We start from the raw sequence: 26,684 nt of genomic DNA, 5'->3' as shown, positions 1-26,684 counted from the left end.
GAGTCCAGACAATCCAGTGGTTGATATCATGAGCATCGATCCACGCAATTGGGATCGATGACATGTATCAACCAAGTCAGCGAGCCTGACCGCCCGATACCGTTATAATAAGTCGCCTCTTACAACAAGCAAAGTCGCCTTCTACGGCAAGCATGGGTTGCTGAAGACCTATTCTACCCCGGATCTTCACGGGTATGAAAGGATGGGATTGTATTGTGAATATTAACTTTTCATATAAATCTATGTTCTTACAAAAGCCTTTTGACAAGTTTGACGTCGTGTTTGTCAACCCTGAGTAATATTTTGTTGTTGTTGTTGTTTTGTTTGTTGTTTAACGCCGCACTCAGCAATATTCCAGCTATATGACGGCGGTCTGTAAATAATCGAGTCTGGACCAGACAATCCAGAGATTGACATTATGAGCATCGATCCGCGCAATTGGGATCGATGACATGCATCAACCAAGTCAGCGAGCCTGACCACCCGATCCCGATAGTCGCCTTTTACGACAAGCATTATCGCCTTTTACGGCAAGTATGGGTTGCTGAAGACCTATTTTACCCCGGAATCTTCACGGGTCAAAACGTAAAGAAACGTTGAGTAGATTACATGTGTCTTGCAAGATATGACAAGCGTATAGACTAGTAGGTAAACTTGATTCCCATTAATGTGCTTGAAAACTAGCATGTATAAAAATGTACATTACTGACATTATGGTAGTGATTTGAACGCATATTATCGTCACGTGTCGATTCCCAAATTGAAAGAATATGTTAACCCAGAAATCTGTATGACCAGGTACAGTATGTAAAAGAACTTGTGTGAACAAACAACCAACAAATGGAAAACAATCAACAATTGTATAATAAATTAACTTTTACAATGGCGGTACACGATTTAATATTATGACAGTTGTCACTATCTACAAATATACAGTGGTGATAAATCTCGGGAAAAGGAGATATTATCTCCTTCCCCCTTGTCCCTCGATGAGAGAAACAGGATATTTCACTCGACACATGAAATATCCGCCATATAACCTACATAAGAGTCACTAAATGGGGAAGGCTACCGTGAAGGGACCACGTGGTCGGTCACCGTTTAGGAGCAATCAACTGAGGTAAAATGTGTGTGCTGTATGAGTGAAAAAAGACTTACTTGTAACGTATGGACTGTAACAATTATGAAATCTGTCAATTAAAGCCTTTAAAAATGAAATTGTTTAGAGGTATCATAAAAGTACCACATAGTCGGACGCATGTGTTTCCAGCATGAGTGTGAGTGAGTGAGTTTGGTTTTACGCCGCTTTTAGCAATATTCCAGCAATATCACGGCGGGGGACACCAGAAATGGGCTTCACACATTGTACCCATGTCGGGAATCGAACCCGGGTCTTCGGCGTGATGAGCGAACGCTTTAACCACTAGGCTACCCGACCGCCCCTTTTTCCAGCATGAAGTGAGCGCAGAGACGTCTCAGAACAGGGAGAGAAAGCAATATTTTACGTTCGCTTCATCGGGCACCGTTCATCAAACCTCACAGCGTCACATCGATCGCGATCTGTTTCTTACTGCCCCACATATGCTCCGACAATGCTTCCGGTGGAGGTTCATTGGACTCACCATTTGATTTGGTTGGTTGGTTTGTTGTTTAACGCCGCGCTCAGCAATATTCCAGCTATATGACGGCGGTCTGTAAATAATCGAGTCTGGACAAGACAATGCAATGATTAATATCATGAGCATCGATCCGCGCAATTGGGATCCATGACCAAGTCAGCGAGCCTGACCACCTGATCCCGTTAGTCGCCTTTTACGACAAGCATAGTCGCCTTTTAGGGCAAGCATGGGTTGCTGAAGACCTATTCTACCCCGGATCTTCACGAGTCCTCACCATTTGAACATAAATAATATGCAATATATATGATATGTTCACGGCAGTGCGACTGGAAAACATTGTCTTAAATAATAGCAATTATGGCTTTAAAAAAAATAATAAACGTTCTGCTAAATATCATGTTCGTATCACGACCAAATGGTCCCTTTAAATTAAAAGATGTATTTTGTCTCTTGCATCTTTCTCTATATAAAACAAATACAAATTTGTCGTAGAAATAAGTATCTGCCTGTATGAGAAACAATAACAATTGTTAAGGTGGTATTCCATACTGGTTATGGATAATGGGAGTCCAGGTTCTTGACGTCAGCTTGATAATAAAATGTTTGTCCTTTCAATTGCATACTCATCTTAAATGCATCCATTTTATCAACAAATAAATTATGTAATTAACAAAATCCAAGTTGTTCAGTCCATGGGCACAATATTTTTTGCGAGTATTGTGTTTTATCATTGGGAGTTGATTACGTTTAATACAAAACTGACGGTCTTAGTTATAACGAAACCACTTAGACCATTACGCATGCGCGCGTTGTTTAAGCTGTGTTTTACGTTTTTCAATTTAGCAAGGTTATACCTTTGCTAATAACAAGATATATGCCGATGAGCACACGGTAACGTTTTCATAATTATTGTTTTCTGGTAAAAAGAAAACAGCAACAATGTCAGCACACGTTTCCTCACTTAAACAGATTTCTCAAATTCCCATCATACTATCTTTGACAAGGCACTACACCGTCAGTTTTAAAGCCTTTTAAAGCTTCCCCAAATATATAAGCGACAATTCGCTTCCATAATCATAAGAAATATCCATTGTTCGATTCCCACAACATCCTAAATATCTGTTTATGAATCACTATCAAATAGTGATGACAACAGGTGTTCGCGAAAAGGTGAGAGTGTCCTGCACACCAGTAGCATCCGTCATAAACACATGCAAAGGCAAGTCGAGTACATTATGTCAAAATAGGGATCTGCATCGGACATCACTTTTGTCGCTATTGCTTCAAATTTGAATTCTTCCATAAAAAGATTTTGAAAGCTTATACCAAGGCCTTGAAGGCTGTAATACTGAACGAACAAAGCCTGAGCAAGCGTCATATGTAAAAAGCCTTTTAAAAAGCTACGACTTTCTTGTTAATGCAAAAGACGAAACACATCGTCCCACTGTCGTAAAAGGCGACTAACGGGATCGGGTGGTCAGGCTCGCTGACGTGGTTGATGCATGTCATCGATCCAAATTGCGTGGAACGATGCTCATGATATTAATCACTGGATTGTCTGGTCCAGACTCGATTATTTACAGACCGCCGTCATATAGGTGGAATATTGCTGAGTGCGGCGTTAAACAACAAAGCAACCAACCAACCAATCATATATGCAGAAGGCAGAGGGATAATTGTCGCTCAGTGAACCCAAGGCCCATATGTGAATCCATTTTTTGGTGTATACGTGCCTTGATATTCATGGAATATTGCTTAAAGCGGCGTAAAACAATACTCAGTCATTCAAGCAGTAAAACGAGTATGCTGTACATGATTTGATCCAGCAATAGTTTAATTTAAGTTGTGTTTATTACTAAATGTATTTACCTGTAGATGTCAGTAGCGGTTTTTTTTTTGGGGGGGGGGGGGGGGGGGGGGGGGGGGGGGGCTACTGCTTCAGAGAAGGCAATCTATTTTTTCAAGGAAAGTAGAAACCGTACACACAAGTTTTTACAACATTTGTTTTATGAGCACAAAGATCCAACGATCAGGGGTGTAGCTTTGGAAAAATAAAATGTAAGCAATCATGTTGAAGTACAATTGTTTTAAACACTTATCCCGCTTCCCTTAAGAACTGTAGCAAACACAACAACATCGAACCACTCATCAACGACATTTTTCACTCTGGTATCAGAGTCAACCTGTACATTCTTGTAACTATAACAAACAACTGAAGGTAGAACAACTATAACAAACAACTGAAAGTAGAACAACTATAACAAACAACTGAAAGTAGAACAACGATAACAAACAACTGAAAGTAGAACACACTGCAGTACATTCTTTTAAAACTTGGACTAGATCTTTTTGTAACGATTTCAAAGTGTGAACAATTGCTTTTTGTACCAGATAGAAGCTACGCCACTGACGTATAATTCTTTCTGTTAGTTAAAACCTGAGCATAAAATATAATATTTAATAAAATCCATGCCCCTTCTTTTGGGCAAAACGCAAATAGTTGAACACAATAAGAGGAAGAAAAGGTCTAGTGAATGAGGATGGGGAGTGTGTCGGAAATTGATTGTTTTGCCCAGCCCCTCCGGACCTCGAAGAAACATAGACAGCTCCTTTACTTATATCCAGTACGGAGAAGAAATGCCAAAAAAGGGTGTAGGTAATTTGCATGTCACATTCGCCATATTACGATCAATACTGGTATTGCACGGCTGTTCTTCACGTTGCATGTTACCATATTAATCAAATCGGTCATTTATTGATAATGAATTGTACAGTGAAGAATCAAATCCAATGCGGCTTTAAGTTTTAGAATATTATCAAGCAAAATGAATTGCGCAATCCGTAGCGATCAATGTTTCCTTTGCCACGCGATGATTTCAAAGGGAGATAACTCTGTTGATCATAGCGAATTGATCATGTCAAAGCATTGCACTTCACAAAGCTGAGTGAGGCGTTAAACAACCAAATAACCAACCAAAACAGTCACGCACGCACGCACGCACGCGCGCACATTTGCTGACACTATGGCCGAGTCCTGTTTCTGAGGACTGCATCCGATATGCACGTGGTGGTGTGATTTATATTGTGAAGAAACTGTTCATCCCCAGGTAGAATATGCTCGGCACCTTCGGGATAGAATGGCTTCGTGTCGAACTTATAAACGGACCAGAAAACGTACATGGCCACTCCAATGGAGAGGATGCTCAGAAGGCCTATGGTCAATATTATTTTCTCTACCCTGGTCTGTGTGAGCGCAGCAAGGACAAACATGTGATCCCGTGACGCCTCGTCATTTTCCATGTTTTCCTGGAGTTTGCCTATTCCCAACACATAGTTGAACACTCTCCTGGCAATACTCTGAGGGGCTGTGGAAAAAGTAGAAACAATTCGCATAGTCAATTAATGTAATTTCTGATTGATTTTTCTGCTTAATACAAATCTACACTCTTCAAAAAAAGAAGCGCACAGGTACATTTTTGGTAAATTTATTGTACCTAATAAAGTCGATATATTTGATTTAATATCATAGATACAAATATGAAATTTTGAAGTTCGATAGTCACATGACACGATAAACACGTTGTCTTCCATCTCGCCGGTGAAGTAGAAATCGTGATTCATCGCTTAACCAAACTCATCTCCATTTTCTCAAATTCCAAGGCTGTATCGGCACCAACGCAAATGTCGCTGTCGATGAATCTGTTTCAAAACGGGGACGGTAACTGGTCTCCTGGGTCGGATTCCAGCCTCGCGAAGATGGTTCCTGACAGTCTGGTCCGATATCCTCCTCAAACCAGGGATGCGTACTGCAGTCTCCGTCGCTGTTGCACTGCGATGACGTGGGTGGAACAGTCGAATGTAGCGATCCTGTGCAGGGGTGGTAACTCTTGGTCGGCCGGTTCTCGGACGGTCTGCAGTGAAACTGAACTGTGTGTATCGGACCCAAAGGCGGCAAATGTTGATGTGGTGGACGTTGAAGTGGCGTGCAACAGAAGACTGCGATTCCCCTCTTTGGATACGTCCTATGGCGATGTTCCGATCGGCAGCGCTGAGTCTCGGCATTTTCGAACTTGAAAAATTTGTTTTACTGTTTTCCTCCATGACATTTTTGAACAAGTCTGAAAGCCGTTTTAGACTCTGCAAATTGACAATGGCTGCAGTTTTGACGCACCGGTTGTCGAATATCAGGCTACCAACATTTCCTAATAACCAGATTCTTTGTGTAGTCAGTTTTAATGATCTACATACTACCTGTGCGTTTCTTTTTTTGAAGAGTATATTCTATCCGAGTCATGTTGGGGACATGAGTGGTTGGGCTGGGTCGGGTAACTTGCATTGCAATTGGGTACTCGGGTCGGGTGGGTACTGAGTAGGCCCCGGGTACCCACAGGACTACCCGGACACGTGGTAAGTCACGTGATATATTGTTTCATGACAAAAATTCACTATATAACTACAGGGTTACACGACAATTTTAAGTCTCTAATGTTCGCATTTCTTCATGACTATGAACACGTTCCTTCTGACTAATGTATGTTTGAACAAAGCTGGAACTTCAGTCAACTTCAGTGTATGCATGACCACATCGTTGTATACGTGTCTCTATATACATTTTGTCAGGGCTACTGTCAAACTATTCCCAATCGGACATTTTGTACCTATCTCTTGACACCAACAGCGGGTACCCGGGTAGGGTCGGGTATTAGGGGTGTTGGTACCCGGGTAGTAAATTTGGACAAGTCCCAGCCCTAATGAGTGGTTACTTGTATAACTGAGAGTCATGTGATCTGTACCACGAACCATAACGCATGTATCAAATTGGCAATTGAAAAGCTGCATGAAGAGACGAAATCATCAAAATGCAATGGTTATTTGGACACTGCGGCCACACGGGAGATGCTCAGTCCCTTTGCAAAATGTATTAGATATTCCAGAGACAATATGGGTATATGGTCTGTGGATATTCCCACTGATATTTGTTGTTTTTTATGTTCTTTTAACACACTGAGTCAGTGAGATAACATTCACGTTGTATCATCACACACACAGACTATGTTGTGGTGAGTGAGTGGATGAGTTGGGTTTAACGCCACTTTTACCAGTATTCCAGTTATATCGCGGCGTGTCAGCTTAATGTAGGAGGAAAGCTCGAAGTGATGCAGGTGTCAGACGTTTACCACTTCGGTGAAACCCACGAGCACGGGTATGGTGCTGACAAACCTAGAAACATAATCGGGGCGAACCGGGATTCGAACCCACAATCATAGGTTTCTGGCGCGACCAAGGGACGCAACTCTGCACAGCGAATCGTGGCGCCTTACACGACTGGGACACCCGTGCCCCCCTATGTTGTGGTAGTGGTAAATTGTGTTAAGTCGTAATCACCTGTTGTTTCTACGGGAAGCAGGTCGCCACACGTCTCTACCATGTCATTCTCGGCAGTCGCCAGGGGAGCAGTATTGTCATGTGGCGTTATGGAATTAGCTTCGTGGCAGCCAGCGGCGTTGATCATCTCCTGGTCAACATTAATGCCCTGACTACCGTCGGCGTACGCTTTGCATTTGTTGAGGTAACTCCACAGGGTTGTGTTCCGCAACTGGGGAAAAAGCGAATGTCCTGTACGCAACTTTGATCATGGTAGAGTTAGTCATTTCGTGTGTGTGTGTGTGTTTGTGTGTGTGTGTGTGTGTGTGTGTTTGTGTGTGTGTGTTAATGGAAATAAATGGAAATGTTAATGTTTCTTTGAAAGTCCATATTTCTGCAAACAACATATCAGACGTACAATCAAGATCTTATGCAAAAGGCACTTTTAACAGGGACACATTTTTACTATTTGTTCGCGAGTGCATGAAACTTACATTGCGACGTCCCGTGTGTGCGTGTGTGTGTGCGTGTGCGTGTGCGTGTGCGTGTGCGTGTGCGTGTGCGTGTGTGTGTGTTAGCTAGTTCGGATTTACGCCGGTTTTATAGTGCCAGCCAACTGAACAACTGAAATAATATGCCACAGTTAACATGGATGCCCCACTCTGACACAGTGTACTGTGTTATAGCCACTAAAAGACAGGAAAAAAACAAGTACCATCTTTCAACGCCTTTTGGTATTACGGAGCCGGGGATCGAACCACCAACCTTCCGTTCTGACAGGCGTTCTGTCCACTTGACCACGGGGGCGGTTTAATGTATAATGATGGAAGTCGTTAAAATTTGCTACTAATCTGTTCTAAACTCACGCAATTCTCTGGTGGAGGCGGTGTCACATAACTGATGACAAGGGCTATCAGACCAGTGGACAGGAAGAGGAACAGGGCGAAGTACATGTAGTGCATGTTCCTCACAAGTGCCGGCATTATGGAGGTAGATGGCGCTCCACAGTAGCCTTCTCCCTGGAAGGACAGGACCAGGAACAGACGCACCACCCCGACCAGGAAGGCGTACATCAGAGACCAGAACACTCCCTGCAAGCAGTGCCTCTTATGGTCACCACAGTTTCCAGAACAAAGAGTCATATGCCCTGTACTCCCCTCGTTCCTACTGAATTCGAGGAGGAAGGATGTTTTGGGTGAGATTTGGGTGACAGTGAGTGAGTCAACAGGAAAATGGTATTTAGTCAACAGGAAAATGGTATTTAGTCAACAGGAAAATGGTATTAAGTCAACAGGAAAATGGTATTAAGTCAACAGGAAAGTGTCACTAAGTCAACAGGAAAATGGTATTAAGTCAACAGGAAAATGGTATTTAGTCAACAGGAAAATGGTATTTAGTCAACAGGAAAATGGTATTTAGTCAACAGGAAAGTGTCACTAAGTCAACAGGAAAATGGTATTTAGTCAACAGGAAAATGGTATTTAGTCAACAGGAAAATGGTATTAAGTCAACAGGAAAATGGTATTAAGTCAACAGGAAAGTGTCACTAAGTCAACAGGAAAATGGTATTTAGTCAACAGGAAAATGGTATTAAGAAAATGGCTCAAGGTAAACATGATGACATATGTACAAAGAGCACACCTTTTCATTGACTCTGGGAACCAGCACAGCCAGAAGAAACACAGCAGCGAAGGGTGGGGTGAAGTAGTTGGTTATCTCCCTGAGGTAGACGAACAGCTGACCTCTCTGGGTTTCCTTAATCACGGGTACCCATGTTATAGATACCGCAACCATTATCACAATAAACACCCTGCAGTGACAACACATCAGAACTTGGATAAAACTACAAACGAAATTGAGGAACGAAAAACAGCATGATACTCTCCCTAGTGATATATCTGACTGAAGACGTTCTTTAAAGGTCCTTTCTTGTCCATATTATTCGTAATTCTTTAAAGTAGTTTATGTAAGTCATTGAGGGCAAGGTGAGGGTTCGAAAGTACGCTGCTTTCAGCGATCTTATAGTTAGACCACAGCAGTCAGTAAGTAACCGATTCTCACATATCAGTGATAGCAAATGTCAGCCTCCTCATGATGGGAAATGACGGGTACGAATATGGCAAATATTATGGGAATCTGTCACCTATTTGTTCTCTACATATCTGGTATAGGGTGTACAATCACCTGCCAACTAGCATCTGTTCCGTAACTGATGCCGCCTTTCTGATCCGCTTCCATATGTCAATGGTGAACAGCGTACTAGCGCTGTTGAAGATAGAATCAAGGTCACTCATGAGGGCTGCTATAATAACAGCCATCATCAGCCCTCGGGCACCTGTGTGAAGACAAAAGGAACTCATTCTCAGATAGGTGAGGTGAGGTGAAATTAGGTTTAACGTCGCGTCCAAGATTATTGCACTTATATAGCGACGTGCATGCACGTGTATGTGTGTGTGGCTGCTTGTACTAGTCCGGACTGATGCCGATTTATAGTGCTAGCTCACTGAGATTCCATGCCGCAGTTTAACATGAATACCCCACTCAGACACAGTATACTGACTCCGAGCCGACCAGTCCTTGTTTTAGACCCTTAATGCCGAGCGCCAGACAGGGTAACAACAAGTACAATCTTTTAACGTCTTTTTGTATGACGCGGCCCGGGATTGAACCCTGGACCTTCCGCTCTCCGGGCGGACGCTCTACCACAAGACCACGGAGGCGGTCTTCTCAGATAGGCAATCACATGCCCCCAAAAGGTACCTGCTTCGACAAGAGGAAACACTTCGTCACACAGACAGACCATATTGTCATCAAAGGCACCCGTGAAAACAAGACTAGAGACATCGTCATGCACAGATACACTCTTCAAAAATAAAAAAAACACAGGTAGATTTTTGGTAAATTTATTGTACCCAATTAAGTCGATATATTTAATTTAATATCATAGATACAAATATGAAATTTTGGAACTCGATCGTCACATGTTGTCGTGGTACAAAGTGAGTGAGTGAGTATGGTTTTACGCCGCTTTTAGCAATATTCCAGCAATATCACGGCGGGGGACACCTGAAATGGACTTCACACATTGTACCCATGTCGGGAATCGAACCCGGGTCTTCGGCGTGACGAGCGAACGCTTAAACCACTAGGCTACCCGACCGCCCCGTGGTACAAAGGCATTGAACACTGTTCATTGACGTGCACGTCGATCGACTTCTTCCCAGAGGTGTTCGATTGGGTTGAGATCTGGAGATCTCGACGGCCAGGGCAAGCCTTGGATGTTGGCATTATGAAGCTAGTCTGCCGTGACACTTGCTTTGTGCGGTGGAGCGTTGGCCAGTTGAAACTGCTCCCTCTGGCGATCAATGATTAGAAGAAGTTGAGGTTGAAGAATTTGATTCATGTAGCGATATGCCGTCAAGTTTGCCTGAACCAAAACCAAGTCTGATCTCGTGCTGTAGGATATGCCCCCCACACCATGACCCTACCGCCACCGAAATTGTCGACTTCACGTACATAATGTGGGGCAAAAAAGCTAAATTTCGACGACGATAAACACGTTGCCTTCCGTCTCGCCAGTGAAGTAGAAATCGTGATTCATCGCTAAACCATATTCGTCTCAAGTTTCTCAAATTCCAAGGGTGTATAGGCACCAACGCAAATGTCGCTGTCAATGAATCTGTTTCAAAACGGGGACTATAACTGGTCTTCTGGGTCGGATTCCAGCCTCGCGAAGATGGTTCCAATACCCTCCTCAAACCAAGGATGCGTCCTGCAGTCTCCGTCGCTGTGGCATTGTGATGACGTAGGTGGAACAGTCGAATGTAGCGATCCTGTGCAGGGGTGGTAACTCTTGGTTGGCGGTTCTGGGACGGTCTGCATCGGAATTGAACTGTATGATCGGTCATAAAGGCGGCACATGGTGATGTGGTGGACGATGAAGTGGCGTGCAACAGAAGACTGCGATTGCCCTCTTTGGATACGTCCTATGGCAATGTTCCCATCGTTAGCGCTGAGTCTCGACATTTTCGAACTTGAAAAATGTTGACAATTGAATGACAAATTATTGGCACATGCTTGCCTTTTTATGCCATAACTTGCACGTGCATTTTGCTTTACTGTTTTCCTCCAAAACTTTTTTTAACAAGTGTGAAAACAATGCCGTTTAAGACATTGCAAATTGACAATGGCTACCAACATTTTCCAATAACATATATCCAATTTATATACCGGATTTTGTTTGTATCAGGTTCAATGATCTACGTACGACGTATGCGTTTCTTTTTTTGAAGAGTGTATTTAGCATTGTCATCATCAACCCTGAAGTACCTGTGTTTAAACAAGACAAAACACATCGTTATGCACGGATATATAGTATATATACTGATGGAAACGTCACCATGGATAGATATATGAAAAACCTTATTTGTCCAAACACTGTAAACATACTTTGATACATATTAAAAAGATGAAACTCGGCAAAACTGATCATTACGGTGGAAATTAAAGTGTCAAATGTTCTTAAAGTGAAACACAACACTAGTTTCTGAGAAAATGGCATCACAAGTCAGTATCTCGTGTGTCCGCCATGTGCATTGATGACTGCTGTGCAACGTCGATACATGGAATGGATGAGGCGGTTGATGAAGGCCAAAGGCACTTGAGCCCTCACTCTGAGGAACGCCTGATGAAGTTCAGCTGCAGTTGTCGGCCTTGGTCGGACGTCATTCAACCGTCTTTGAATCTCGTCCCACAGGTGCCCAATGGGATTTAAATCAGGACTGAGGGCAGGCCACTGCATGGTTCTGATGCCATTCTGCTGGAGGAAGTCGCTTGTTGCTCTCGCAGTGTGGGCACGGTCATTAGCATGCTGAAACTCGTAGTTGCGGCGACGTGGCAAATGAGGTATGGCGTGTGGTCTCAAGATTTGATCAATGTACCGGGCTGCTGTGACACCATTGCAACAGGGCACAAGCATCCGAATAAGGTTCCCCAGGGCATCGTCAGACTCTCTGCCATCTGCTGTTGTGATACAGTAACGGCTCTGGTCTAAGAAGAGGACTCTTCTCCACTGCTGGTGGCGCCAATGTTGGTGCTGGGTTGCCCACTGAAGACGGTCCCGGCGATGACATGGTGTCAGAATGGGTCCTCGGTGTGGCCTATGACAGTGGAGTTGTCTGCTCGTCAATCGTCGACGCACAGTGCCCGCACTAATATGTCGCTGGTGTGTCCCCATGGTCTGTCGAGCAGTTTCCGCAGCAGTAACAAAGCGATCTTGAAGATGCTGACGATCCTGACGTCAGGTGGTGACCCTTGGTCTTCCACTACGTGGTCGGTCATCTGTAGTCTTGGTGGTCTGGTACCGTTGCTGGAGCCTGTATATGGTCCTTACGTGGACTTGAAATGCATTGACTACTTTCCGGGCGGTTTGTCCAGCTTACAATCGTCCAAAGGCTTGGTGTCGCTGATTTCTTGTCAATCTTGGCATGTGGTAGCAATTCAATAACGAATGAATGTTATCCGATCTGGATGGATTTTTATAGGGCTAGAAATGAGGGAACGCATGTGCATTTCAATTTGCACGGAACTCACGTGTATCGGGTTATCATGGCCGTTGCCGTGATGCGTTTGGGCGATCGGTTTTATTGTCATCTGCTTTGTTTTTTTTATCATCAAATTTCATTTTTCCGGACAAGGTAATGTTAATTTTAGAAATTTTGACAAAAATTACCCAAATGTTTCAATGACAACTTTTCATGCAACGTTACTTGGGGTGACGTTTCTTTTGCGGTTCAGAATATATATGTGTAGAAAAGATAATTTTGAATGTTACGGAGCATGTTGTCAGAGGTCGTTTATTGTACATTTACTTTGTGCGCAATACACATGGAGATTAATTCAACCGATTTGAGATGACAAATGAGAGAACAATTACAAACGACTCACCATTAGGCATAAGCCCCAAGACCAGTCTAGGGTAAGCGATGTTGGAACAACCTGCTTTGCTCTGACACACAGACATACAATAGTCAGGGTTGGTGCAAGCAATATCATCTACAAATGAAAACCAAAAATAGAATTCCATGTAAATACATACTTTGCCATTATAATGCGTTTGTTTGTTTCTGTAATGTTATGATACTTTATTCCTAGCCCGTGAGGTAACCGAAAGGAAATAAATGGGAGTTTGTCTTGTGTTAGTTCAAACCTTTCATCCCCAGCAATATGACGGCGGGGACACCAGAAATGGGTTTCACACATTGTACCCATGTCGGGAATCGAACCCGGGTCTTCGGCGTGACGAGCGAACGCTTTAACCACTAGGCTACCCGACCGCCCTCCTACCACTGAAGTATCCAAATCAAGAGTGACCCTCTTCCGATTCACGTGCAAAGTGTCAGGTGTGTAGGGGCGTTAGGTTTGGACTCCGTATCCTTTTTTTTCTTAAGGCCGATCAGAACATTTATATTCCATCCCCAACGTTTTGGGGTATATGAACCCAATAACATCACACTTCCCAGATGAACCGAGGAATCGTGCATTAAGTTAGCTCACCTGGATACAAGATTCTACTGATCATCCCCGGAAACACCATTAAGAACAGAGGAAGTATCTTGATGAAGCCAGCCATTAGTGTTGCCCCTTGAGCATGCGATAAACTCTTAGCCGCCAGGGCGCGCTGAACGAGCACCTAGGCAACACATTGTTGTCTGTCAATGATATGTTAATATATTTATTCAGGACGTCACGCCTGGGACAAGGAACTGTTTAGGCACGGGTGTGGGTGAGTTCACACTCACACATTGTACCCATCGAACCCGGCCTTAGGGGTGATGTTTTATCACTAGGCTTTTAACCACTAGGCAACCGATGTTAAGGCATGGGTTTAATATGTAAACACAATTGTCAACAGTGAAGTAGTAAGGTTAATGTTGAGTTTTATCTTCATTGATGGAAGTAGGGAAACACGTAAGAAATGATAATATCATGATTGAAACCGAAAGGAAATAATCCTTTTGGAAGTGAGTGAGTCAGTGAGTGAGTTGGGTTTAACGCCGCTTTTAACAGTATTCCGGTTATATCGCAGCGTGCCAATTTAATGTGGGAGGAAAGCCCGAAGTGACGCACGTCTCGGACGTTTACCACTTCAGTGAAACCCGCGAGCACGGGTATGGTGCTGACAAACCTAGAAACATAATCGGGGCGAATCGGGATTCGAACCAACACTTTTGGAAGTGGGAACTCGGGTAAGACGTAAACAGTGACACATATTGCGATTCATGAGGTGGTTACAACAATTATTCAATCTCACAGTATCAGCATATAATGAATCTCGGGCCATATGGTCATTTGGGTCATCGAACATCAACCCAACTCACTCAATATGGGTAGTCCGTTCGGCAGGGATCGATCTGCTAAAGGTAGAATATTTGAACCTGTATTTGTTCGTGGTGTTTCTGTCACTCTCTCACCTCTCTGGTCGGTACACCAGTACAGTGTTTGAAACTATATTTGTTCGGTGTCGCTCTCCCTCTTCCACCCAGGTCCGTGAAGATCCGGGGTAGAATAGGTCTTCAGCAACCCATGCTTGCCGTAAAAGGCGACTTTGCTTGTCGTAAAAGGCGACTAACGGGATCGGGTAGTCAGGCTCGCTGACTTGGTTGATACATGTCATCGATCCCAATTGCGTGGACCGATGCTCGTCATATTAATCACTGGATTGTCTGGTCCAGACTTGATTATTTACAGACCGCCGTCATATAGCTGGAACATTGCTGAGTGCGGCGTTAAACAACAAACCAACCAACCAACCACACTTCCACCCCTGTTACCTGGTCGGTACACCAGTACCAGATGGATCCTGGCGTTTGTCCGAGGAGGAAGCCGAGCCATGGCATGTAGTCATCCCCTGCCCCCCGTAACATACGGAACGCCTGCTTGTCGGGGTGGTGACAGGCGGTACCGGGCACAATGGCACTGACGTTGGTTGGAACTGCCTGGGGATACTTCTCAAGTAGCCCCGAGAACCCACCGATTTCATAGAACCCTGACGATTAAATATCAAATGTCAACGCTAGAGAATAACCGGTCTCGATTATCCAACGAAACAGATTCCATTGGGTGGCAAAATAGGGGTGAACAGTACATGAAGAGATCTCTGAAAATCACTGATAACACCAGGTATTCGCGAAAACGGTAAATACGTCCTGCTCTACCGGTATCACCCAAAACATTGTTGAGAATTTGGAAACGTGCCACAGGAAACCCACCTTCAATTCAATGAGTAGTTTGTATATGTATAGTATGTAAAATACTGTCATCACTTTAAAATGTGAGGTAACAAATATGTCGCCACAATATATAACAAAAACACATCCAAATTTTAAAGTCTGTTGGTTTCAGCAAAGGACGTGTGACATGGCCAATTTTGGCATTTGTTAATGTTTGAATCTGCTGACCTAGCGTGATTGAAAAAGGGTTTTCTTTCAAACAGTTCCCACTTGGCTCACCTCACACCCATGTCCTCTAGATTTACTCCATATACTTTTCGATTCAAGACAGACTGGTTGTTTTAGATTTTGAGTAGGTTGTATACAAAGGTGCAGCAAAACATTCAATCTGTTGCACCCCTCCACCAACCCCCCCAACGAGGTAGAACCCGTCCTACAATCAATGTACATGTACATGCTGCTTGCACAATGTCAGTGCAGATGACTGCAGTCAGACATACCTGCTCCCATGAGACAGTCAGACATACCTGATCCGATGAGACAGTCAAACATACCTGCTCCTATGAGAAGTCAGACATACCTGCTCCTATGAGACAGTCAGACACCTGCTCCCATCAGACAGTCAAACATACCTGCTCCTATGAGAAGTCAGACATACCTGCTCCCATGAGACAGTCAGACACCTGCTCCCATCAGACAGTCAGACACCTGCTCCCATGATACAGTCAGACATACCTGCTCCCATCAGACAGTCAGACACCTGCTCCCATCAGACAGTCAGACATACCTGCTCCCATGAGACAGTCAGACATACCTGCTCCATGAGACAGTCAGACACCTGCTCCCATGAGACAGTCAGACATACCTGCTCCCATGAGACAGTCAGACACCTGCTCCCATGATACAGCCAGACATACCTGCTCCCATGATACAGTCAGACATACCTGTTCCCATCAGACAGTCAGACACCTGCTCCATGATACAGTCAGACATCTGCTCCTATGAGACAGTCAGACATACCTGCTCCCATGAGACAGTAAGACATACCTGCTCCCATGATACAGCCAGACATACCTGCTCCCATGATACAGTCAGACATACCTGCTCCCATGAGACAGTCAGACATACCTGCTCCCATGAGACAGTCAGACATACCTGCTCCCATGATACAGCCAGACATACCTGCTCCCATGATACAGTCAGACATACCTGCTCCCATGAGACAGTCAGACACCTGCTCCATGATACAGTCAGACATACCTGCTCCCATGAGACAGTCAGACATACCTGCTCCCATGAGACACTCAGACATACCTGCTCCCATGAGACAGTCAGACACCTGCTCCCATTAGACAGTCAGACACCTGCTCCCATGAGACAGTCAGACACCTGCTCCCATGATACAGTCAGACATACCTGCTCCCATGAGACAGTCAGACATACCTGCTCCCATGAGACAGTCAGACACCTGCTCCCATGAGACAGTCAGACATCTGCTCCTATGAGACAGTCAGACATACCTGCTCCCATGAGACAGTCAGACATACCTGCTCCCATGATACAGTCAGACATACCTGCTCCCATGAGACAGTCAGACACCTGCTCCCATGAGACAGTCAGACATACCTGCTCCCATGAGACAGTCAGACATACCTGCTCCGATGAGACAGTCAGACACCTGCTCCGATGAGACAGTAAGACACCTGCTCCCATGATACAGTCAGACATACCTGCTCCCATGATACAGTCAGACATACCTGCTCCCATGATACAGTCAGACACCTGCTCCGATGAGACAGTCAGACATACCTGCTCCTATGAGACAGTCAGACATACCTGCTCCTATGAGACAGTCAGACACCTGCTCCCATCAGACAGTCAGACATACCTGCTCCCATGATACAGTCAGACATACCTGCTCCCATGAGACAGTCAGACATACCTGCTCCCATGAGACAGTAAGACACCTGCTCCCATCAGACAGTCAGACATACCTGCTCCCATCAGACAGTCAGACATACTTGCTCCCATCAGACAGTCAGACATACCTGCTCCCATGAGACCGTCAGACATACATGCTCCTCTGATAAAGTCAGACACCTGCTCCCATGAGACAGTCAGACATACCTGCTCCCATGAGGTAAAGGGCCCCTCCAATCATCACTGTAGCCTGCAGTGTGTCTGTGTAGATGACCGCTGTCAGACCACCTGATGCCATAGCAACACCATGAGTTATACCAAAGTCTCGACCATTACACATAACACAGATGAGTCTATATCACAAAACGAACATAGCAGGACTTTCGACTCGGGAGCCGGTGTTAAAGGAATCAGAGCTGCAATAACCGTAGTGGTAAGATCACTTTGTTGAACAGGGAGCTGGACTATTAACAACCTGGAAATAGGGTTTGCACCATTGGCAGTTTTTTAGTTAAGCTTGAAAAATCTGGTAATACGAGTGCATTCACTGGATAATGTGATAAATAGGCAGGTCCCCCTTGTGTCCAAGTCAGAACAATATATTTAAAATCCAAACATCACATTTCAGACAGAGTACCAAGAATATATGGAAATGCATCAACACAATAATTTCTGCCTGACATACTACCAGTATTTGCCGTCTGACTACAGGCGACACTATCTCTGATATCGTATATATAGTAGTTATACTTCACTACACTAGTCCACGCGATTTGTGGATACGATAAATATTAAGAAAATGTTTCAAAGAAATCAACAGCATGTTCAAGGTACAGTACAGAAAGGTGTACTGCAAAGAGGAAATTCACCTGTAAATGTAAGGACGGCAGTGATGACGATGAGGAGCACAATGCTGACATACAGGTCCCAGTTGAGAGCTTGCTGGATGAACAACGCACCAGTGTAAAGATTTGTCTAAACACAGGGCAGAAATACCACTTTATTATGTGAGTGAGTTGTGTTTAACGCCGCTTTAAACAGTATTTCCGTTCTATCACGTGTCCTGTTGTCTTTGTGACAATGCCGCCTCCGTGGTCTTGTGGTAGAGCGTCCGCCCGGAGAGCGGAAGGTCCGGGGATCGATCCCGGGCCGCGTCATACCAAAAGACGTTAAAAGATGGTACTTGTTGTTACCCTGTCTGGCGCTCGACATTAAGGGTCTAAAACAAGGACTGGTCGGCTCGGAGTCAGTATACTGTGTCTGAGTGGGGTATTCGTGTTAAACTGCGACATGGTATCTCAGTGAGCTAGCACTATAAATCGGCATCAGTCCGGACTAGTACAAGCAGCCACACACACACACACGTGCATGCACGTCGCTATATAAGTGCAATAATCTTGGACGCGACGTTAAACCCAATTTCACCTCACCTCACCTCACCTCACCTCACCTTTGTGACAAGGCTAGTGCACCACCACCCTAGTCCACCCAACAGTTTTTTCTTCGCCTTAAAGGATGATTTTGTGTATTGGATTTAGTCTCACAGACACAACGACTCACCGAACACCTTGTCAACACGTAGAGAATAAGACTCAACACTGCGTAATAGATCCGCAATCGATTTCCACCAAATCTCATGGCGAGGTACTGCGGCATTGTGTAGGTCTTTGAAAGTGAGAATAACTTTTGTTAATCACATTTAAATGTATTATTTCTGACAGTGAGTGAGTATGATTTTATGCCGCTTTTAGCATTGGGCTTCACACAAGGTTAGGGTTCAGAATAGGTTTCAATTGTAATGCTTATCAAAAAAGCTGATCAAATGGGGTTGAGTGAGCGAGTGATTGAGGGAGTATGGTTTTACGCCGCTTTTAGCAATATTCTAGCAATATTATGGCGGGGGACACCAGAAATGGGCTTCACACATTGTACCCATGTCGGGAATCGAACCCGGGTCTTCTGCGTGACGAGCGAACGCTTTAACCACTAGACTACCCGACCGCCCCCCAATTGGGGTTGAGTGAGGCAGGTTCTGTTATTAATCTGAATGCACGTGGATTGTTGCTCAGGTTTTTAGACATTCGTTAAACAGATCTGGAATCGATTATTTACAGACACACGTGTTACAGAATGAATATTGCTGCCTAATCGCGGGTGATAAAGGAAGTAATGCAACTCTGCACGGCGAACTGCGGTGCCTTGGACAACGGGATCACCCATGCCCTCGTTAGTCATAGACGTTCAAAAGGGCCAGTGAAACCAGCGAAACTTTAATAGAAATCAAGATTAACACTTACATGTATAAGGATGCAGCTCACAGCCAATCTTACAAAACAGATTATGACAAAGTTATTCTAAATTGCATTTATGCTTTCCTGTCAGTGTTACCGTCAACCCTCGTTTAAATAGAAACGTATAAAGGGGAGATCATGGACATTGAATCTAGACCTGGCTGAGCGTTGTATCATACAAATGATCTCTTAATAAACAGCTACTCACTCCGCAGGATAAGTAAACGGGTATGAAGATCCACCCAGTCATCTGCAGGATCAGCAGAGCCTGTAAACAAGGATTGGTTGGTTGGTTGGTTGGTTGGTTGGTTGTTTAACGCCGCATTTTACTCACTTATTACCTACGTATGGCGATTCCCCCACCGCCAGTCGGGTAGGAACTGGTCACATAACATCATAAACACGAATCGATAAAAGATTAAAACGCCGAGGCTTGACAATGGGTTGTTAACTTATATCGATTAGTGTTGATATATAGAGAATCTCACCCGAGTGTCTTTTGATATCAAATATATCAACACGAGTTGATAAAAGTGGAAAAATTCCGAGGCTTGCCGAGGATTTTGGCCACTTTTATCAACGAGTGTTGATATATTTGATATCAAAAGACACACGGGTGAGATTTTATTTATCATCCAACATCATTCTTCCAACCTTTTCAATTTGTAGACTGTAATTAGCAGTGTCTTCAGTGTAAAAAGTACTGCTAACAGCTTCAGTAGCAGAGCCATTAGTGATGTCATTTGATTGTGGCGTCATGGTAACCAGTGACGTCACAATGGTCTGCAAAGCATTGTGATGTAATTTCATTGCAGCGATATCTACAGTGTACTTTTCAATTTCTAAAGAGTACCAACCAGTGTCTTGAGTGTACAAAGTACAGCTGACCTGCTTTAGTAGCAGAGGGAATAGCGATGTCATTTGACAGTGACTTTGATGATAACCAATGACATCACAATGGTCTGCAAACGAATCTTGGTTTTGTAAACAATCAGGCAGTCTTGGTTACCTTTCGTAGGTTTCTTTTCTCATTCGGCAGTTGGTGATGTACCACCATGCAGACGTTGTAGCCAAATAGCATGTACGAAGTATACCGGTATGTTATGAATGAGGTGAGGTGAAATGGGGTTTAACGTCGCGCCCAAGATTATTGCACTTATATAGCGCATGTACGTGTGTGTGTGCTAGTCACTGAGATTTTTTACCATGCCGCAGTTTAACATGAATACCCCACACAGACACAGTTTACTGACTCCGAGCCGACCAGTCCTTGTTTTAGCCCCTTAATGCCGAGCACCAGACAGGGTAACAACAAGTACCATCTTTCAACGTCTTTTGGTATGACGCGGTCGGGGATCGAACCCCGGACCTTCCGCTCTCCGGACGCTCTACCACGGAGGCGGTTGCGAATGAAGACTAGACCCTACCCGATGGTGAGCATAGCTGCTTTCGCTTCCAGTGATATAGCTTTGATCACATATACATTGTATCGGTCATGGTAACTCGTGATTCAGTCACTCACATTGAGTTCCCATGCTCCAACACTGATGCCGCTTGCAGCACCCGAGCCAGCGAGCCCGATGAAATGTTCCGTTCCTATATTGCTCACGAACAGAGAAGCGCCGATCTGCAAGGAAACATATATAATCGTCCAACTAGATTATAGCTAAAATGGATAGACTTATAGAGAATACTACACTCATTCTCGTTAGATACCATTTTTACGAAATGAGCGGACTTTCTATGGTATCTCACCGAGCGAAATCAGGCATACTTCTACGGAGTTTTCGAATGATTTGTATCGGAAATGTTCACTTTGAGTGATCTCCCGAAACAGTGCCACAAAATACGCTTCGAAGAGGACACTGATTGCGCAACCGGATCATCCCAAGTAAGTCTAGATATCTGTCAAGATAGTTTAAAAAAACTTCATTTCACCACGCTAATCCTTTTACGTAAAATCAAATTGGAAGTAGTCGGGTGCGTCACGCGTCACGCTCATTGGGACCCTCGATCTATTGAACGGTAGTAGTACATTGTAAACGGATATAGCTCGAATATATAATGCCCGTGGAAGCTCAATGCATAACTTATATAGGATGCAAACCGAATTTGATGCGTGTGACAATCTTGTTTGGTTTAATAGAGTGTTTGTTAATATCCCTCGCTCACATGAGATGGTTTCAGTTCTACCTTGTAGTTGAAAAATGAATGACGTCTCGCGATTTTTTATGAATGAAAAAAGTAGTCCCGGTGTGACAGAGGTCACGGTTATCCAATCAAAACGAATAAAACAAGGTCAACCTTGTACGACACACGTGTGACCACACTCCGTCGCAGTGGTGACTCCGCATAACACCACTCTCACAGGCTAATTTGCATATCACGCGACCGGACTTTTCTCTTGTTTGTAAACAAACGCGCTTTTTCAGAAATCAGTAAAGAACGGACTAATGCAAGTATTTGGGGGCGCTTTACATATTGTTTTGCATAACTATATAGATATGCTACTACAACTGCGACAGTGAGTTGCATGACAATATATATTTATGCATCAAAGTGACCGTGTCGCTAGCTCTCCGTTGGGCTTCGATGACAGCACGTGGAGCCGTACAACCAATGTAAACATAGGATAACTACGCAAAAACAAGTAGATTTTTACGTATTTGCATACTTTCTCAATGAAAGTTAACCATTCTTTGACATTTGTTTATGAAAATGTGTAGACTTGTCAAACATGAAACGGATGAAAAGCATATGCAATATCTTGAATGGACTGTGAAAGATGTGACGAATCGTCACATGGCGCTGGCCTGTGGCAGAGGTACTATGCTAGCTGGCTGCCGGCCGCATGGAACTCTGGGTAGGAGAGTGACGTGTGACGTACGGATTTAGTATCTTTCCACCTGTATCTTCACCACGTGGGTAATAAATCATTAAACCGCCCGCATGTTATCAGAAATGAGCGGGTCATTGTAACTTGATAATGCCCTCATATTGTTTGACGACGGGCCATTATCACGTCCGTTGTAAGGTGACGTCATAGGGATAGGGAAAGGTAACGTCACGTTCACTAGTGACGTCATCTGGTTTATTCTATGACGTTTCCATATTTGTAAAAGTGGGTCAGTGACATTCGTGTTGATTGCACTAAATGTTTCATAACCGATATTGTTGTGTATTTTCATATGATAACAAATTCTATCCATTTTAACTATATTAACGGTAACGCTATTTTTCAGAGCATTATCATTTGCAGAAGCCGTCGGGCAGTTAATGGAAGACCTCGGGCTTCTGCAAATAATAATGCCCTGAAAAATAGCGTTACCCTTATAGTAGGAAATTCAAGGCAGTTGACAAGAAGTTATTTCATGTGAACGCAATTTGATTATTTATTTGAAAACAGGTAAAGTCATCATAGAATCTCATCGGGAAAACCTTTTAACTCTAAATTACTATTACTTTAGTTTTTAACTTGATCATTTCGTGGCAAAGATTTATTGTTAATTGGCCGTTGATCTCCACGCGAAGTTCTATTCACTCCTACTTTTTATGGACGCTTTTGCTTCGCCTAAACATAACTTTATGCAACTATCGCGACCGTTATTTATCTCACGATTTCATGGAACATGTATTTGTTCATGATGAGGGAGTAAAAAGGACACGCAGACACAGCTGTTGGAACAGGTGTACTGATGCACAACTGCAGAACTCGAAATCAGACGCGCATTCTGAGTGGTGACGAGTCTTCTTGCAGGTTACGGAAAGGGGCGAGTGGTGACGAATGGGTCTTGTGTGCGCAACGCTCCCCTCTCCTTTAATTGTCTGGCTTACGTCACCATTCGTCAATGTCCGGCAGTCGTCGTTGTCCAGTGCCTTTGCATTCCTTGTTAGAGAATGAGTGACCGGTATATTTTATTCTCCAGCGATTTAATGGCACATTGCTATCATGCATTGATTGTACATGTATAAATGTTAGTTCCTATATGTTTGCTACCTTTTTCATGTGTTGGCAATGTTTCTGTGACTTACATTCAAACATTATATTTCTCACGTATTTGTTGTCATTTTTGCCACCTCTATAATTGTACATATCTGGTTCTCCAGTCTACTGTGCATTTCTAGATAATGAAAAAGCCTTCGACAGGGTATGGCAAGATGGACTTTTTCTAAAACTTTATGACCTTGGTATCACGGGTAAAAAATGGCGAATACTACGTAGCTCTTTTATGTCTATGTACTCCTATGTCAGCTTTGCAGGCTGTAGATCAGACTTGTTTCATGTACGCCAAGGTGTTGGTCAAGGCAGAGTTATATCTGCTTGGCTCTTTACATTATATATCAATGATCTGTTATGTGAGCTGGAACGCTCTAAGCAATTGCAAGGGCTAAATCTGCCGTGGGCCCATACTCCAGGCCAGCTCTTGGCAGATGATACAACACTGTTTAGTAGCTCACCAACAGGCCTTCAAGATCTTCTCAATGTTGTAAATCAGTATGCATATAAATGGCAGCTTAAGGACAATGTCACGAAAAGCGCTGTTCTAATATTTGATCTACAATCTCTATGCAGAAATAGAAGATTATCTATATAAATGTAGCTTCCCAAGTAAAAAGGCATGGTCTGATATTGTTAAGGAAAGGATTATTTTTGCAGACCAGGAAGCTGTATGCTTTCAGCTACTATCTAGACTTAACTCTAATAGATATGTTTCGCTACGTAATGATAAAGAACACAGACTCTGGCTGCTTGCACTTGAACGTCCTGAACAGTTCCCAAATCTATCTCATCTTGTACGGCTGAGATGCCTAAATATAGAATCTAGGGAATGTCGATGTAGAATTGTAGCTCATGATATTATTAAGCATGTCTTTTTGTATTGTACATTGAATATGAATGACAGAAATGAACTATTTGAAATCATTTGTGATGTGACAGATGTCTCTACATTTGCAAGACCATGTAGTGAGGACGATGATATAATCCTGTCTGTACTACTTGGCGGTATGCCTGAGTGTGTTAGCTCTTTATCTCAAAGTCTATGGGGTGACCTTATGGTTATTATGTCAAGATACTGTAGGAAATGGCTATATCTGTTACAAAACAGTTATAAGAATGCTTGATTGTCATGCATTTTGTAGTTATCACTTCTCATAATATTGTTAAATTGTACTACTGTACAGCTCTGTAATTATGAATAATATCATATATGATATGTATCTTCAATATCTGGAGGAAATAAAGAATATCTATCTATCTATTTGTTCAGGATGAGGGAGTAAAAGGACACACAGACACATATACATTAAACATGAAGATAGCGCGGCTCTCCAGCTGTTGGAACAGGTGTACTGGGGTACAACTGCATCATGCAGTCAAACGTTGGATGAACATGATGGTGTCGCCAAGTCGTAAAACCAGTCACGTCACGGTCTTGTGTCATTCGTGACCAACTCGTGTTATTCCGGGACAAGCCGAATAGCGACTCGTGCCCCTCTCGTGGCCATTTTTGCGACTGGGTTCCTTCTTAGCGCAAACGGGCATACCTAAAACAATTTCAGTTGCACTTTAAAGCACATCGGGGCCTGCGGAATTATACAGTATGTTTGAACACATTTAACTGTGTCTTGGGTATATGTTTAGGTGCAAGACACATGTAAAATCAAAAATTATTTCTGAGGGATTATTTGACAAAGAACTCGAAATCATACGCGCATTCTGAGTGGTGACGAGTCTTCTTGCAGGTTACGGAAAGGGGCGAGTGGTGACGAATGATACGGGGACGGGTCTTTTTGCAGGTTACGGAAAGGGCCAAGTGGTGACGAATGGGTCTTGTGTGCGCAACGCTCCCCTCTCCTTTAATTGTCTGGCTTACGTCACCATTCGTCAATGTCCGGCAGTCGTCGTTGTCCAGTGCCTTTGCATTCCTTGTCAGAGAATGAGTGACCGGTATATTGTATTCTCCAGCGATTGAATGGCACATTGCCATCCTGTATTGATTGTAAATATGTTATTTCCTATATGTTTGCTACCTTTTTCATGTGTTGGCAATGTTTCCTTGACTTACATTCAAACATTTTTTTCTCATGTATTTGTTGTCATTTTTGCCACCTCAATAATTGTACATATCTGGTTGTGAATCTTTAACATTTGGATAGCTTATGTTCAGCGCTTTATTTTCACTAAGCTCTCCGTGTTGGTTTATTCCCATGGCCGACCATGGGTTGACCTCCCCCGACATCCGTGCACACGTATAAAACCCTTGTCAAAGTCATTTGTCTTCACCTCCAGACTTTGTCAGACCGCTTAAGGGTCGTTTTGCTACTGTATGGTCATTTCCAGGTCAAATTCAGGTTTTCGTTCGAAAGTGATTACGAGGCAGTGTTTCGCTGGTACTGACTTTTTTTATACTAATTTTTTCTTGTAATCCACGGATAACCAACCTTCTCGCGATTGTCTAGTTTAGGTCAAGTACCTATTTACGATTTGGAGTCAAGTTACACTTTTGGCCAAGTACCCTTTTTTGTTGATAGTTAGTCTAGATACTCCGTAGGTCAAGAACCTTATACCCTCGGAAAGTTTACAATCTCCTTGTCAAGTCTTTAGTCTATTATATTAGTTTGATATTCAGGAGATTTCCGTCTATTTTATGTTTCCAAGAGACCTTTTTAGGGATTGGCCCTACTTATTCACTCAAGAGTGTGTTCAGTTAATTAACTCCCAGGTGTTAACTGGTCTATGCATCTTATCAAAGTGTAGTGATAGCTACTCTCATTCTATTACTGTTGTACAGTAGCTCAGGTAATCTGCTTGTGTATTTGTTCTGATTTAATTAATCAGTACTCATTGTCCGTGTAAATTGGGTGTTCATTCTTAATATTGTCGTCTATTGACACAATTAGCTGCTAGTTATGAACCTGTGAACCTATTACCACGTTTTCATTATTGCTGTATTCTTGTCTAATGGCACCCTGGTCGTAAGGGCACAACTCCGTGCCACAGAGTAATAGAATTGATACAATCAGTTTAAGGATAGTGGCTTTAAGAAGTAAATAGGGAACTGTTTGGACTTTAGGTTGTGCCTGTGCTGACGAAGTGAATAACGTTTAACGATACTTTGAATACTCTTAGAGTCCCCTGACGATTCCGGGCTAGAATTGGTCTTCAGCCACTCATGCTCGTAAGAGGCGACTAACGGGATCGGGTGGTCAGGCTCGCTGACTTGGTTGATGCGTGTCATCGTGTTTTAGTTGCGTAG

The 26,684-nt window shown here is 43.4% G+C and overlaps 1 protein-coding gene across 1 annotated transcript; it reads right to left on the bottom strand.

Moving 5' to 3' along the window:
• Nucleotides 1–3,542: 3,542 nt before the first annotated feature.
• Nucleotides 3,543–18,790, bottom strand: LOC124111169 (sodium/myo-inositol cotransporter-like). The gene is made up of 11 exons (XM_046470786.2): nucleotides 18,695–18,790; nucleotides 18,004–18,109; nucleotides 17,342–17,422; nucleotides 14,816–15,030; nucleotides 13,539–13,674; nucleotides 12,930–13,037; nucleotides 9,168–9,318; nucleotides 8,625–8,793; nucleotides 7,850–8,074; nucleotides 7,005–7,215; nucleotides 3,543–4,984 (listed from the first exon to the last, which is right to left on the bottom strand). Exons 1-11 carry the CDS (start codon nucleotides 18,788–18,790, stop codon nucleotides 4,641–4,643), a joined length of 1,842 nt encoding a protein of 613 aa, XP_046326742.2. The 3' UTR covers nucleotides 3,543–4,640.
• Nucleotides 18,791–26,684: the final 7,894 nt, after the last annotated feature.

Source organism: Haliotis rufescens, unplaced genomic scaffold (assembly GCF_023055435.1).
Source record: "Haliotis rufescens isolate VD_foot unplaced genomic scaffold, xgHalRufe1.0.p SCAF_13, whole genome shotgun sequence".
Classification (NCBI taxonomy): Eukaryota; Metazoa; Mollusca; class Gastropoda; order Lepetellida; family Haliotidae; genus Haliotis; species Haliotis rufescens.
Note: the sequence above shows the minus strand (reverse complement) of the source record. Positions and strands in the feature narration are given on the sequence as shown.

Coding starts and splice junctions, on each gene's coding strand:
- LOC124111169 (XM_046470786.2), bottom strand. CDS start 18,790: ATGCCGCAGTACCTCGCCATGAGATTTGGTGGAAATCGATTGCGGATC. Junction 18,110..18,694: donor ACGTGTTGACAAGGTGTTCG/GTGAGTCGTTGT, acceptor CCCTGTGTTTAG/ACAAATCTTTACACTGGTGC. Junction 7,216..7,849: donor CGCCTCCACCAGAGAATTGC/GTGAGTTTAGAA, acceptor CTTTTTCCCCAG/TTGCGGAACACAACCCTGTG.